The sequence below is a fragment of the Haliotis rufescens genome, unplaced genomic scaffold (assembly GCF_023055435.1).
Source record: "Haliotis rufescens isolate VD_foot unplaced genomic scaffold, xgHalRufe1.0.p SCAF_18, whole genome shotgun sequence".
Taxonomy (NCBI): Eukaryota; Metazoa; Mollusca; class Gastropoda; order Lepetellida; family Haliotidae; genus Haliotis; species Haliotis rufescens.
Genome location: NW_025963868.1, coordinates 6,921,802 through 6,937,133, shown reverse-complemented (window position 1 = coordinate 6,937,133; position 15,332 = coordinate 6,921,802). Strand labels below are relative to the sequence as shown.

The 15,332-nt window shown below is 42.1% G+C and overlaps 1 protein-coding gene across 1 annotated transcript; it reads left to right on the top strand.

Moving 5' to 3' along the window:
- On the top strand, positions 1–15,275 carry LOC125381590 (fibrocystin-L-like). Its single transcript, XM_048398654.1, has 9 exons — positions 1–81; positions 1,188–1,262; positions 4,063–4,204; positions 9,763–9,865; positions 10,302–10,359; positions 11,510–11,603; positions 12,807–12,860; positions 14,283–14,359; positions 15,229–15,275. Exons 1-9 carry the CDS (start codon positions 6–8, stop codon positions 15,273–15,275), a joined length of 726 nt encoding a protein of 241 aa, XP_048254611.1. The 5' UTR covers positions 1–5.
- Positions 15,276–15,332: the final 57 nt, after the last annotated feature.

Below are 15,332 nucleotides of genomic sequence, written 5' to 3'. Positions count from 1 at the left end.
TAACGATGAAAATACGTTGGAAGGTACCACTTATACTAGCCCTTATCGCAGCCTTAGGGTGTCAGTTAGCGGGTGCTGCAGGTATAGTTTATACCATTTTCTCTTCACCAGATTACTTGTATTCAAACATGATGCATTTGTTCGTACTTGTAAACAGCAGATGTATTTCAATATGAACTTATGTTATTTTAGTTTAAACGCAATCAGTTTATGAGCTATTGTGTCTCTGGAATTCTGGTCCATCACTGGATTGTCTGGTTCATGTTCAAGTCCTGCTTTGCGGGGTCGGCCAGCAAACACTTACGTTTTATGTCGATTGTTCGAGTTGCGGTGGTAGTGCCGGACCATTTCCGCGAACACCTGGTGTTAATATCAGTGATCCATTTATATAATTTTTACCGCTATTATGCCTTTAATGCTTTTGACTATTTCTGACGTTGGCGTTTCATATTCAATTGTTTATTAAGAAATCTCATCCAAGCGTCTTTTGATATCAAATGTCCCACCATGCGTCGATAATGGTTTGAAACATCCGAAGCTTGCTGAGGAGTTTGAAACATTTATCCGCGACAGTTTTAAGTAGTTTTACGAAGAAGTATCCGGGGTAGAATAGGTCTTCAGCAACCCATGCTTGTCGTAAGAAGTGAATAACGGGATCGGGTGGTCATACTCGCTGATCTGGTTGTTGCATGTCATCGTATCCTAATTGCGTGGATTGATGCTCATGATGTCAATCACTCGATTGTCTGGTCCAGACTCGATTATTTACAGATCGCCGTGCGGTGTTAATCAACAAACAAAGAATAGTTTTACAGGCACTTTAACTTTAAATGGCATTGTGTATTCATAGGAAGTCTTTAATGTTATATTTCCCAATGTGAGATAGTTCTCTACTATTTTTGTAGATAAAACCAACATATCATGTAAGGCGAGGCTATTTTGTGTTATCACTTGTAAGTTAGTATTGTTTTCCGTCGCCTTTGAAGACTCTCATGAGACGCTATGGTGGACGCCGGTGTTCTGGTTGACTTGCTTAAATGTCAGACTTATCCTGAATACTTGTACGTAACTGCGTCAGCAAATCTACATGATAAACTTCATATCTAATGTGAAATTAAACCTGTGCGTTCTCCTCGTGGAACTGTACATAACGCTATATGTTCTGAAACGAAGAGCTTTGTTTCCAGAATCCTCAGTGCTCTACATTGAGCCCAGTCATGGCAGCACGAACGGCGAGACCCGCATCACCATCACGGGACGAAGTGAGTACAGGGGGCGGGGGGATGTCAGCGTTAAGGTGGGTAGGTGTGTGTGTGGGTGGGTGGTGGTCGACAAAGACAGAGAGGCAGAGACAGAAGCAGCGAGAGGAAGAGAGAGAGTGAGTTAGTGAGTGAGTGAGTGAGAGAGAGACAGAGGAAGAGAGAGGAGAGACAGGAAAGAGGGACAGACAGAGAGAGATAGACAGACAGAATGATAATCACAGAGAGAGAGAGAGAGAGAGAGTGAGTGAGTGAGTAAGTGAGTGAGTGAGAGAGAGACAGAGAGGAAGAGAGAGGAGAGACAGGGAAGAGGGACAGAGAGAGAGAGAAGGAATGATAATCACAGAGAGAGAGAGAGAGAGAGAGAGAGAGAGAGAGAGAGAGAGAATCTTAACCTCACTCGGATATTCAAGCCAGAAATACGTCAAATAAACATTATAATGAACTTATTTATAGCTCGTTTATAGCATCCTGTATCAATGATACAAAATCGCATATACCAAAAATACGACTGGTATACAATACTATAATACGTTATGTATACAACCCAGCAGTTCATCTTGTATACAACCCAGCAGTTCATCATGTATACAACCCAGCAGTTCATCATGTATACAACCCAGCAGTTCATCATGTATACAACCCAGCAGTTCATCATGTATACAATACTACAATACGCCATGTATACAATAGTACAATACGTCATGTATACAATACTACAATACGTCATGTATACAACCAAGCAGTTCGTCATGTATACAACCCAGCAGTTTATCATGTATACAACACTACAATACGCCATGTATACAATACTACAATACGTCATGTATACAACCAAGCAGTTCATCATGTATACAACCCAGCAGTTCGTCATGTATGCAATACTACAATACGTCATGTATACAATACTACAATACGTCATGTATACAACCCAGCAGTTCATCATGTATACAACCGAGCAGTTCGTCATGTATACAACACTACAATACACCATGTATACAATACTACAATACGTCATGTATACAACCCAGCAGTTCATCATGTATACAACCAAGCAGTTCGTCATGTATACAACACTATAATACGTCCTGTATACAACACTACAATATGTCATGTATACAACCCAGCATATTATCAAGCATAACGTTACGTATACAACCAAGCAATACGTCATGCACACCAGCAAGCAATACGTTGTGTACACGTGATAAGTTCACATAATGACTGGTATACATGTTCTCTCACGTTTATCAACCTGCCATTGAAACAGACTATGTTGGCAATAGTTTTACCAACCCCTCCCACAAGGAATTAAGCGTCATTTCAACATTACGCATCAACGCGTAACATGACGAATCATAAGAATGCAACTACGTATACCTATAACACCTTAACGTACACATATTAATCTTCACGGCGAAGTTTTACCGGAGAAGCCGCCATGCTGGGAGCCATACCCCGAGCTCATTACCATCAGAGTACGACATACAACAATGAGGTAATTACCCTCCGGGTAATGTATTATGAATAGCCAATCTACCCTCTGAATGGGGTATTTAATTAATAAGGCTAATGCAGGTTGTAAACAGCTCCGAATAAGCCACCCATGACCTTGTACATGTGTGAATGCCAGGGTTACCATCAACGCCATCATGCTGGAGCGAGGGAGTCAGTTATTAGTCACACCTCAGCGAGTCAGTTTATGTGGGAGTCTTAGATATAACTTAATACGTTATTCGTTGAATTCTTGAACTGTACATCTCGAGAAATGCCTACACACTTTAAAACATGGCTATTGACTTAAAGAGTATATTTAAATGATTTGTAAGTGTGCGTGAAGTGATGAAATACACGTTAATGAAATTGAGAGAAGACATTCTTTACATGAAATGTCAGCATAATAATAATAATAACTACAGATTTATAAAGTGCTGGTATCCAGTTCGAAGAACTGCTCAAAAGCGCTTCATTTGAGTCTACACAAAAAAAGAGACATTGCACAGCTAGGTGAAAACACAAAGCCTCAATACTCTAAGAAAGATTTGGTGAAAAGATTGGTTTTGAGTCATGATCGGAACAAAGTAGGACTGTCAATGTTCCTAATATTCAGTGGCAGCTTATTCCATAGCTCGGGGGCAACTTTGGCGAAACTCCGACCTCCAAAAGTCGCCGTTCTAACACTAGGCACAGAGTAGGGACTGGCAGCTTGATCTGAGAGATCTCCCAGGCACTTGGAGAAACGTTTCGAAATAAATGAAATGATAGCTTTATTAAACTGTGAACTGACACAAAACTAAATATGAATGCGGTAAGGTACCAAAGGCAAGGGAAGTCTGACAACAGGTCGGAAATTGTAGATCACACTCATTGTATTTTTGTATCCTTAAGAACAGGATCGTGATTTGTCAGAACAATACCTCATGCAGTGGGTTTAACCAAAGTGTTAATTTAACACGTCTAAGACACCATCACATCGGGCCTTGAGCCCGCATGAAGCGACTTGTCGCCATAACATTATTCCATCGTGGCGTTATTAAAGCACAAATACTCAAAACCTCTGTCGCCAAGAACAACATGACTTTTTAAACGTCAATGGTACAACGACAATATAACGATCATATCTCTTTCATGTGTGCCATTGAATGTACCAAGATTTGATAGAGGTGGCAGTTCTAGTGCAATCACAACGGGGACACCTGGGTTTCAAAGAACAATACCAAAGTCGCTGGTAGAATCGATCCTGCCAGTTATTTTCAAGTTGTTGGGGGTTTCTAATAAACTTCTTATCTATCTTTAATTTCAGATTTCGCCAGAAACCTGTTCAGCTTTGGCGTCGGTTTCGGCCATGTAGGCAACAAGGTCCAGATGGTGTCCGACACAACTGCATACGAATGTGCATTCCACCCCGACGGTTCACACGAGACACAGATCATGTGCTATACAAAGTAAGTGGTGATGTGTTGCACATGATATTTATCATAAAAGTGATGCGCTACACACACAAATATCATGAAGACGTTTTGCTACACACAATATGATATCATGACGATGTGCGACGCACAATATATCATGAGATGCTAGACACAATATGATATCATGACGATGTGCCACACACAATGAGATATCATGACCTTGTGCTACACACAATATGATATCATGACGATGTGCTACACACAATATGATATCATGACCATGTGCTACACACATGATATCATGAGATGCTACGCACAATATGATATCATGACGATATGCTACACACAATATGATATCATGACGATGTGCTACACGCATATGATAGCATGACGATGTGCCACACACATTATGATATCATGAAATGCTACACACAATATGATATCATGACGATGTGCTACACATAATATGATATCATGACGATGTGCCACACACATTATGATATCATGAAATGCTACACACAATATGATATCATGACGATGTGCTACACATAATATGATATCATGACGATGTACTACACGCAATATGATATCACAACGATGTGCTCCACACACATGGTATCATGACGATGTGCTACACACATTATGATATCATGAGATGCTGCACACAATATGATAACATGACGATGTCCTACACACATTATGATATCATGACAATCTACTACACACAATACGATATTATGACGATGTGCTACACACAATATGACATCATGACGATGTGCTACACACAATATGACATCATGACGATGTGCTACAAACAAAAGGATATCATAAAGACGATGTGCTACATGCCAACAACCTGGGTCCAAAATGTGCAATGTTTGTTGTCACTCAGCATGCTATTGCTGGAACATTGCTACAAGAGGCGTAGAATCTTCTTCACTCTACTCTCTCAATCATAGCTCACATCACTTTCAAAAGGGGGACCTATCACGTCTTTATGTACGAGGTTTCATAAACTATCCTTCTTTCAAAAGACAACCTTGCCGTATGATCCTTTCTAAGGATGATAATTATTCATTGTAAATTCATGTTCCGTTCTTGCTTGCATCGGCTATTATGTCGACAAATCAAAGGTCGCTTGTTGAAGAGATAATAATTGATCTTGTCACCTGTGACTTGTTGTAGGGTTGATAGATTCTCCCTTCTACCGTCAGTGATTGTCTAGCTCGGAGCTGCTGAGAGACATTAGGTACTTAACACACAACACAAATACATCCTCTACGACAGATCCAGACAGATCTACAAAGTAGGCCGTTCTCCGCAACTATTCACCCAACCACTGTCCCAATGCCGTGTGGGCTTAAGTTATCTAACATCGCTTACAAAACTGAGGGGTAAAAGAAATTACAACGAGTTTGTTTTTTTATGTTATTAAAAATTGAAAAACTTTTTTTAAATTTTGATAGTGTGCATTTAACCATCACTCATCCTTGGAACATTTTGTAAACGTTAATCTGTAGCTAGGTAGTTTTATGTTAAAATATAGTGGTTCAATGAAAAGCTAGGGTAAGAGGTGAATTTTCAACCACATGACCCCTATCATGTTATAAATGTGAATTTGTGCCCCCAAAACAAACAAATTAATTGATTTTCAAACATGAGATTCTAAGACACCCACCAGCAGTTCGATTTATGACAATTTTCTTTTCAATTTTTAAAAGTCTTAAATCAAATTATATTTTTTTTAATATAACCTTGTAGAAGTATTCTTTTCATATACTAGTAATTTCACATTTTTCATATAATATCGCTAACTTTTCAACGGAATTGTCAAACATATGTAAAAATCAAGTTTCCTTATTTTGATGGTACAAAATTAATGCGCATAAAATTAATGCGACCTTCCGTCACTCGCATTTTTCGCATTAATATTCTTCTGCTCGCATTAATTTCCTGTTTTACAGTAATTTCACATATTTCATATAATATCGCTAATTTTGTAAAAATCAAGTGAGAGGTGCAGTTTCATTTGCCCCTCAGTATGTATTATGGAACGTTTGTACCCGCTTTGTTGGCATAGTATAAATCGATGCTTCATCATATATATTGTTGTCCGGTAGAATTGATGTCCCATTGACTAACACGCAAGGTCACATTGTACTCTTATACCAGCGATACAACCAAATTGATGTCTGTATTTACCTATTGATACATGAACACGATCCTCGCAAAGCAATAATACCAGGTGATGTATATACGAAACTACTGCGCCATTCGTTACAGTAGGTTCGTGCATGTTTTATGACGTTGTTTTGACGTTTATTATCTCCAGGTTGGCCTCACTTAATTAATCTCCACTGTCTGGTCAAGCTAGTCGATCTGGTCAAGCCTTTACTACCCCTTAGCGCCAATTCTGAAACAATACAATCGCTGTCACCTGAAGATTTACGGATTCCTTAACGTCGCGAGTGGGTGCACTGTACGTCTGACCTTGACGGTCTACGTGTTGTCAATGGCACGGCCATCATCAAAGCTTGTAGTGTTAATTAAATGATGTTGTTGTTGACGTGTGTACTGCCCTTGTTCTATGTACCGTGTCACCCTATTCAGGGAGGGTGAAGATCATCGGACATGTTTCAACTCGGCTTCATTAATACTCACTTAATCTGTAGGGGGTGCTATCAATTCAGGATCCCTCCTTGATTCGGGTTAAAATATGACCCCGGTAACCTGTGCATGTAGGCGATCAGTTTGATGGGGTGGTCTCGGTGACGGGTTGATTGCTTGTCGTCCTAATCGAACGTTAACGCCGTCAGACGTTGCTCGTTATATAAATCACTGGTTTGACTTGTCCGGACTCGTTTAGTTACAGGCCGATGTCACATAGCTGGAATATTGCTGAGTGTGGCGTAAAATGAGACAAATGCAGTCACAAAACAGACGTGATCTTAACAGGGAAAGAAAGACTAGAGTGGGGAGGCACTCCTAAGTTTCGAGTCTTTCGAAACACTGAATATATTAAACGTGCACTGTATATGCTACGTAAACTTTATATGTTACTCACACTATATATGACACGGACACAATAAATGTTACGTACTCCAAATGTTACGTACTCTAAATGTTACGTACACTATACATGATAAGTGCACTATATATGTTACGTACATTATATATGGCACGTACACTAAATATGACACGTGCACTTTAAATGTTACGTACACTTTATATGTTACGTATACCATATATGACATGTACACTATATATGATAGGTCACTATACATGTTACGTACAATATATGTTACGTACCCCATATATGACACGTACACTATATATGTTACGTACACAATATATGTTACGTACACTATATATGACACGCACGCTATCTATGTTACATACAATATATATGCTACGTATAATATATATGTAACGTCCACTATATATATTACGTACACTATATATGTTGCGCACATTATATATGGCACAATGTATATGTGACGTACTCCATATAAGTTATGTACACTATATACGTAACATATATAGCATACGTAAAATATATAGTGCATAGTGTATAATATTGATGTAATACTCCCTGTTAGTCAAAATTCTTTATTCTCGGCCTCGTTTGAGTATTTATTTTGTTTGATGTCAACATTAATAGTAGTGAGTGAGTGAGTTGGGTTAACGCCGCTTTGAACGATATTCTAGTTATATCGCGGTGTGTCAGGTTAGTTTCGGAGGAAAGTGAAGCAAGTCTCAGACGTTTACCACTTCGGTGAAACCCACGTGCACGGGTATGGTGCTGACAAACCTAAAAACATAATCGGGCCGAACTGGGGTTCGAACCCACAATCATAGGTTTCTGGCGTGCCCAAGGGAGGCAACTCTGCACAGCGAATCGCGGCGCCTTTGACCACTGGGCCACCCGTGCCGCTTCAACAAAAGTACATGTAATGATATGACTTTCTACAATGTTGTTTTTAAGTTTCGAGCTTTATTCCATCATCTCGGAGTACAAGTAAAATGAATAATCCCTAGAAATTTGTGCATAATCATGTCCTAGCCTGTGTGTTTCACCTCCATATGTTCGAGTCTTGTTGGTTTGACCACCATGTTCGAGTCTTGTTGGTTTGACCACCATGTTCGAGTCTTGTTGGTTTGACCACCATGTTCGAGTCTTGTTGGTTTGACCAGCATGTTCGAGTCTTTGTTGGTTTGACCAGCATGTTCGAGTCTTGTTGGTTTGACCACCATGTTCGAGTCTTGTTGGTTTGACCACCATGTTCGAGTCTTGTTGGTTTGACCACCATGTTCGAGTCTTGTTGGTTTGACCACAATGTTCGAATCTTGTTGGTTTGACCAGCATGTTCGAGTCTTGTTGGTTTGACCAGCATGTTCGAGTCTTGTTGGTTTGACCAGCATGTTCGAGTCTTGTTGGTTTGACCAGCATGTTCGAGTCTTGTTGGTTTGACCTCCATGTTCGAGTCTTGTTGGTTTGACCACCATGTTCGAGTCTTGTTGGTTTGACCAGCATGTTCGAGTCTGGTTGGTTTGACCACCTTGTTCGAGTCTGGTTGGTTTGACCACCATGTTCGAGTCTGGTTGGTTTGACCACCTTGTTCGAGTCTGGTTGGTTTGACCACCTTGTTCGAGTCTGGTTGGTTTGACCACCATGTTCGAGTCTTGTTGGTTTGACCACCATGTTCGAGTCTGGTTGGTTTGACCACCTTGTTCGAGTCTGGTTGGTTTGACCACCATGTTCGAGTCTGGTTGGTTTGACCACCTTGTTCGAGTCTGGTTGGTTTGACCACCATGTTCGAGTCTGGTTGGTTTGACCACCATGTTCGAGTCTGGTTGGTTTGACCACCATGTTCGAGTCTTGTTGGTTTGACCACCTTGTTCGAGTCTGGTTGGTTTGACCACCATGTTCGAGTCTGGTTGGTTTGACCACCATGTTCGAGTCTTGTTGGTTTGACCACCATGTTCGAGTCTTGTTGGTTTGACCACCTTGTTCGAGTCTTGTTGGTTTGACCACCTTGTTCGAGTCTGGTTGGTTTGACCACCATGTTCGAGTCTTGTTGGTTTGACCACCTTGTTCGAGTCTGGTTGGTTTGACCACCATGTTCGAGTCTGGTTGGTTTGACCACCATGGTCGAGTCTGGTTGGTTTGACCAACATGTTCGAGTCTTGTTGGTTTGACCAGCATGTTCGAGTCTTGTTGGTTTGACCATCATGGTCGAGTCTTGTTGGTTTGACCACCATGTTCGAGTCTTGTTGGTTTGCCCACCATGTTCGAGTCTTGTTGGTTTGACCACCTTGTTCGAGTCTTGTTGGTTTGACCACCTTGTTCGAGTCTTGTTAGTTCACCACCATGTTCGAGTCTAGTTAGTTTCATCTCAATTTATTAGTCAGCTGGTTTCACAACCATATCCGAACCTGTTCGTTTCACCACCCTATCCCTATCTCTTCGTTTCACTACCATACCTTCCTAAAACAAAAATATCATTGTTCAATTACTTCCCGGAACACACTATGATTTGCCTGTTAGATAACTTTCGCCACAGCGTTGTTGACACATCCCTTGTTTGCAGGAAGATGCCGGTTGGGGAGTACAAGGTCCGAGTGTCCGTGGATGGAGTGGACATCCCCGCTGCTGACCACTGTAAAGGATCCGAGTCCAAGTGTTTGTTCAAGGTCAGTTTTGTTTTTGTTCTACGTCACAGTCTATTTTCCAGCTATATCACGGCGGACTGAAATAGTCAGACAAACCAGTGATTGATGTTGTGAGCAACGCCTCACGCCGTCAGGTACGATGACGCGCAACCATCACGTCACCGTGCCTGACGACCAGATCCAAGGCCAATTAGATACCATGCCACAGTTCAACAAGGATACCCTACTCAGACACACACCCCGAGCCGACGTTGTCTTATCTCCTAAATGTTGCTCGCCATGCAGGGTAACATCAGTACATCTTTTAACATCTTTTGGTGTGACGAGGGACCTAACCACCGACCTTCCTCTCTGGGGAACTGAAATACTCTCCCCAGCGGGGTGAACCCAGCTAACGACTATGACCATGTTCCTCTGTTTTCAGCAGTTGTCTCTCAATAACCTTATTATATTTCAGACATCAAGTTCGTACACCCCGACCCTGCAGTCTGTCCTGCCAATCACTGGCCTACCAGGTGAGAGAGGGGTCACTGATAGATCAGAGTGCATATAACACGCAGTCATGTAGGTGTAGACCTGTGCCATTTGGAATGAGTGGGTGATTTGGGTTTTATCGCTTCTTTAATTTATTTGTTTTGTTTGTTTGTTGTTTAACGCCGCACTCAGCAATATTCCAGCTATACGACGGCGGTCTGTAACTAATCGTGTCTGGACCAGACAATCCAGTGATTGACATCATGAACGCAGACCCACGCAATTAGGTTACGATGACATGTATCAACCAAGTCAGTGAGTCTGACCACCCGATCCCGTTAGTCTCCTCTTACGACAAGCAAAGTCACCTTTTACGGAAACCATGGACTGCTGAAGACCTATTCTAACCCGGATCTTCACCGGTTCTCCCCTTTGAACAATATTACAGTTATTTGTCAGCTACATGTGGGAGGAAAGCCCGAAGTGATGCATGTCTCAGGCGTTTTCCATTGTGGTTAAATCCACGAGGACGGGTATCGTGCTGATACGCTTAGAAACATGTTCGTTGCGAACAGGGATTCGAACCATGCTCATAGATTTCTGGCGTACCCAAGGGACGCAACTCGGGATAGTAAATTGCGGCTTCTTCGACGACTGGGCCACCCGTGTTCCCGACGTCATTTGGAGCTTGTACAACTGGACCATTGTTTGAATATGTAACGCTCTCTTCAAACCCCCCAGCGTTCCAGCGATTGTATTGCTTTACACAGATTAAGATCGCTTCACGCGGCTAGCTCAGGCACGATTGTTTATATGGGCCGTCATAGGGCCGGGGCATTGCTCAGGCAACACAGAAACACCTTTTGCAATGAAAATTGTGTGAGTGGCTGGTGCTTACCCATGTCGGGAACGCCTGGTGTCATCACTGATTTCCGGAGATCCATTAATAAAATGCGTGTCTCTATTCCGACTTGGAACCTGTTTCGGCTTATATTCGAGACGGATTATTCTCTGACGTTGACGATTTGGAGACATCCTATGCTCTGACCATGTTGATGATTGTGACGTTAAAGAATATCCACTGTCTCGATATTGCTGTTCATATGTAACATTATAAGATCAAATGTAACGTTAAGCAGGCCTCGGTTTCGAAGTATCTTCAATATGAGCGTCATTCCTTTGCATCAACAGGCGACATGGTGAAGCTCCGGGGCAAGCTCATCACTGACCGGTACGGCAGCAACATGGCGGCCAGCAGCAACGGCAAGACTGAGAAGCTACTGAGGTACGTCAAAGATGAGGATGCTTTGGTTGGTTGGTTTGTTGTTTGACGCCGCACGCAGCAATATTCCAGCTATATGACGGCGGTCTGTAAATAATCGAGTCTGGACCAGACAATCCAGTGATTAATGTCATGAGCATCGATCCACGCAACTGGGATCGATGACATGCATCAACCAAGTCAGCGAGCCTGACCACCCGATCCCGTTAGTCGCCTTTTACGACAAGCATAGTCACCTTTTACGGCAAGCATGGGTTGCTGAAGACCTATTCTACCCCGGATCTTCACGGGCCTGTGAAATAAGACCATGTCATAATGCAATCACAACAGCACAGTTTATTATATGGTGGTACACTAAGGTGTTTATTAACTGGCACAACCTTTTATAACCAACAATCCTGATCGAGTTATTCATTCAAAAATATTTCAATTACAGATATTATTTATTTATTTGAACTGTAAAAAACAGATTTATTGTGTCCTGGTAAACTTGCTGAAACGACATAGAAATCCTGCGTATAACCATACAAAATTTATTTTGCTCGTCACGCCGAAGGCGACTCCCCATATTGGTACAATGTGTAAAGCCCATTTCTGGTGTCCCCTGTCGTAGTATGGCTGAAAGCGGCGAAAACCATACTCACTCACTCATTGATAGTATTGTTTTATACTTAGTATGATTTTAGAACATTATTTGTCATCAGTATACGCTTTCTGCCCGCAATTTCTACACACATTCATCAATGACCCACACTCCCAAATCAAACGAGTATCCCACTGGCATGGAATATTTTCGTTTTGAACTGTATTTAAACGTTTAATCTTGATATATATGGGGGCACGGGTGGCCCAGTCGTCTAAGGCGCCGCGATTCGCTGTGCAGAGTTGCGTCCCTTTGGCACGCCAGGAACCTATGATTGTGGGTTTGAATCCCGGTTCACCCCGATTATGTTTCTAGGTTTGTCAGCACCATACCCGTTCTCGTGGGTTTCACCAAAGTGGTAAACCTCTGAGGCCTGCGTCATTTCGGGCTTTTCTCCCACATTAAGCTGACGCGCCGTGATATAACTGGAATAATGTTAAAAGCGGCGTTAAAACACAACTCACTCACTCTTGATATATTTGGAAGTTTTTAGTTTCCGCTCGTAAATACGTTACCATGAACAACCTCCGGTTCTGACATATGTGTTATGGTGTATGTTTCAGAGTGTACTTGGGAAGTGAGAACTGTGAGGTAAAGGACCTGGACACCGATACCATGTAAGTATACATACACACACAGTCAGATGTGGTGTAAATTGCAGAGTAAATTGGGATCACTATGATCACAAGCGCCGGTGGGGTAGCCTAGTGGTTCAAACGTTCGCTCGTCACGCCGACAGCCCGGGGTCGATTCACGGGAGACAAAAGGTCAAAGTGGTGAAAATCTTAGACATGAAGCCGATAGGGATGGGTATCCCCCTGACCGGGCACCATAATCACGGCAAATCTGGGATTCGAACCATCCAGCATGGGATCCTTGTATGACTAAGGGACGCAACTCTGCATATCGGATGGCAGTTTCTTAGACTGTGCAACCTGTTCCCCTAGTTTTACATAAAACATTTCGTGAGTTGCAAAAATTGAGTTCTAGTTGACAAAAGGAATTATACACCCATGTTCGATGGTGGCTTAAAGTGAAAGAAATAAGAAATGGTTATTTAATTGATATGTATGTGTTATGCGTATCATAGATAATATTACGTGCATCATATCAATAGACCGGCTCTGTGGTCTAATGGTAGAGGGTCCACCTGGAGAGCGGGAGGTCCGGGGTTCAATCCCCAGCCGCGTCATACCAAAAGACGTTAAAAGATGGTACTTGTTGCTACCCTGTCTGGCGCTCGGCATTAAGGGGCTTAAACAAGGACTGGTCGGCTCGGAGTCAGTATACTGTGTCTGAGTGGGGCATTCATGTTAAACTGCGGCATGGTATCTCAGTGAGCTAGCACTATAAATCGGCATCAGTCCGGACTAGTACAAGCAGCCGCACACACACATACACGTGCATGCACGTCGCTATATAAGTGCAATAATCTTGGACGCGACGTTAAACCCCATTTCACCTCATCTCACCATCATATCAATAAGTATCTCAAACAGGGGTGAGCAAAGTAACGTTTTGATATAATCTTTTTTAATGTTGGAGTTAAATCCAATTTTCAAGTGCATACATTCTTTTGCCCGGTAGTGTATTTGGTAATAGTTTGATGCATACATGTATATTATTTGATACAAACATCACTATCATCATGATAAGGGCTGATGAGGCAGCCCAGAAGCTAAACCCTTCACTCTTCATCACGACGGGCCGGGTACGATACACCCCATGACTGAAATGTATGAAGCATTTTGGTGTCCTCCTAAGTGAGTGAGTGAGTATAGTTTTACGCCGCTTTTAGCAATATTCCAGCAATATCACGGCGGGGGACACCAGAAATGGGCTTCACACATTGTACCCATGTCGGGAATCGAACCCGGGTCTTCGGCGTGACGAGCGAACGCTTTAACCACTAGGCTACCCGACCGCCCCTCCTCCTAAGTGATAATGCTGGACTATTGGTAGGAGAGGCGTACAAAAACATACTCACTCACTCACACACGTGTTATCACAAAGGTCATAAGTGAACTGTATTTCCCCAGGTTCGGCATAAGTCTTGACGATAGCGGAAGCAGCGTCTTCGGAGATCTGCTCTGCAAACACCAGTCTACCTTCGTCAGTAAGTATACCTTGCATGAAGGACGTCTCTTGACGTACGGATATATATGTGTTGTGACTTTACGTACAACTGAGCTGATATACTGTCTCTCGTCATTCAGCTGTAGAGTGGGTACCCGACAGGGCTTTCTCTTCGTGTGCTAATATCAGTTTTTTTTAAGATGGTCTGATCGAACGATTTGTCAAAATGGCCCAAATGGCCCAAATGGCCCAAAGGCTCAAATGTACAATTAGGCTGATCGACTGTCTCTCGTCATTCAGTTGTAGAGTGGGTACCCGACAGGGCTTTCTCTTCGTGTGCTAATATCAGTTTTTTTAAGATGGTCTGATCGAACGATTGTTCAAAATGGCCCAAATGGCCCAAACTCCCCAAATTCCCCAAAGGCTCAAATGTACAATTAGGCTGATCGACTGTCTCTCGTCATTCAGCTGTAGAGTGGGTACCCGACAGGGCTTTCTCTTCGTGTGCTAATATCAGGGTTTTTTTAAGATGGTCTGATCGAACATATGGTCAAAATGGCCCAAATTGCCCAAAGGCTCAAATGTACAATTAAGCTGATCGACTCTCTAGTCATTCAGTTGTAGAGTGGGTACCCGATGAGACTTTCCCTTTGCGTGTTAATAGCAGACTTTTTTAACATGATCTGACCGAAATGTGCATTAATAATCATAAAATCGATCGATATATGTATTGACTTGGAGTAATCCATCATTAACTTTTAATAAGGGACCTTTGTCCTCTGAAAGAAAATATTTCGACAATGCATATTAAATTGAATGACTTATGAATATATAGTTGTAGATTAACACCGACAATGTATTTGGTTTTTTATTAGTTCTGTTATATGATTATGTTATTTGTCATTACAGGTTCTATGAATGCGAGTTTCATCATTGAAGGCGGATATGGAAGGTGAGAAAATGATGGCAAAGATAAACTCCCCTCGTCATCACGATATAAATATATAGATGTC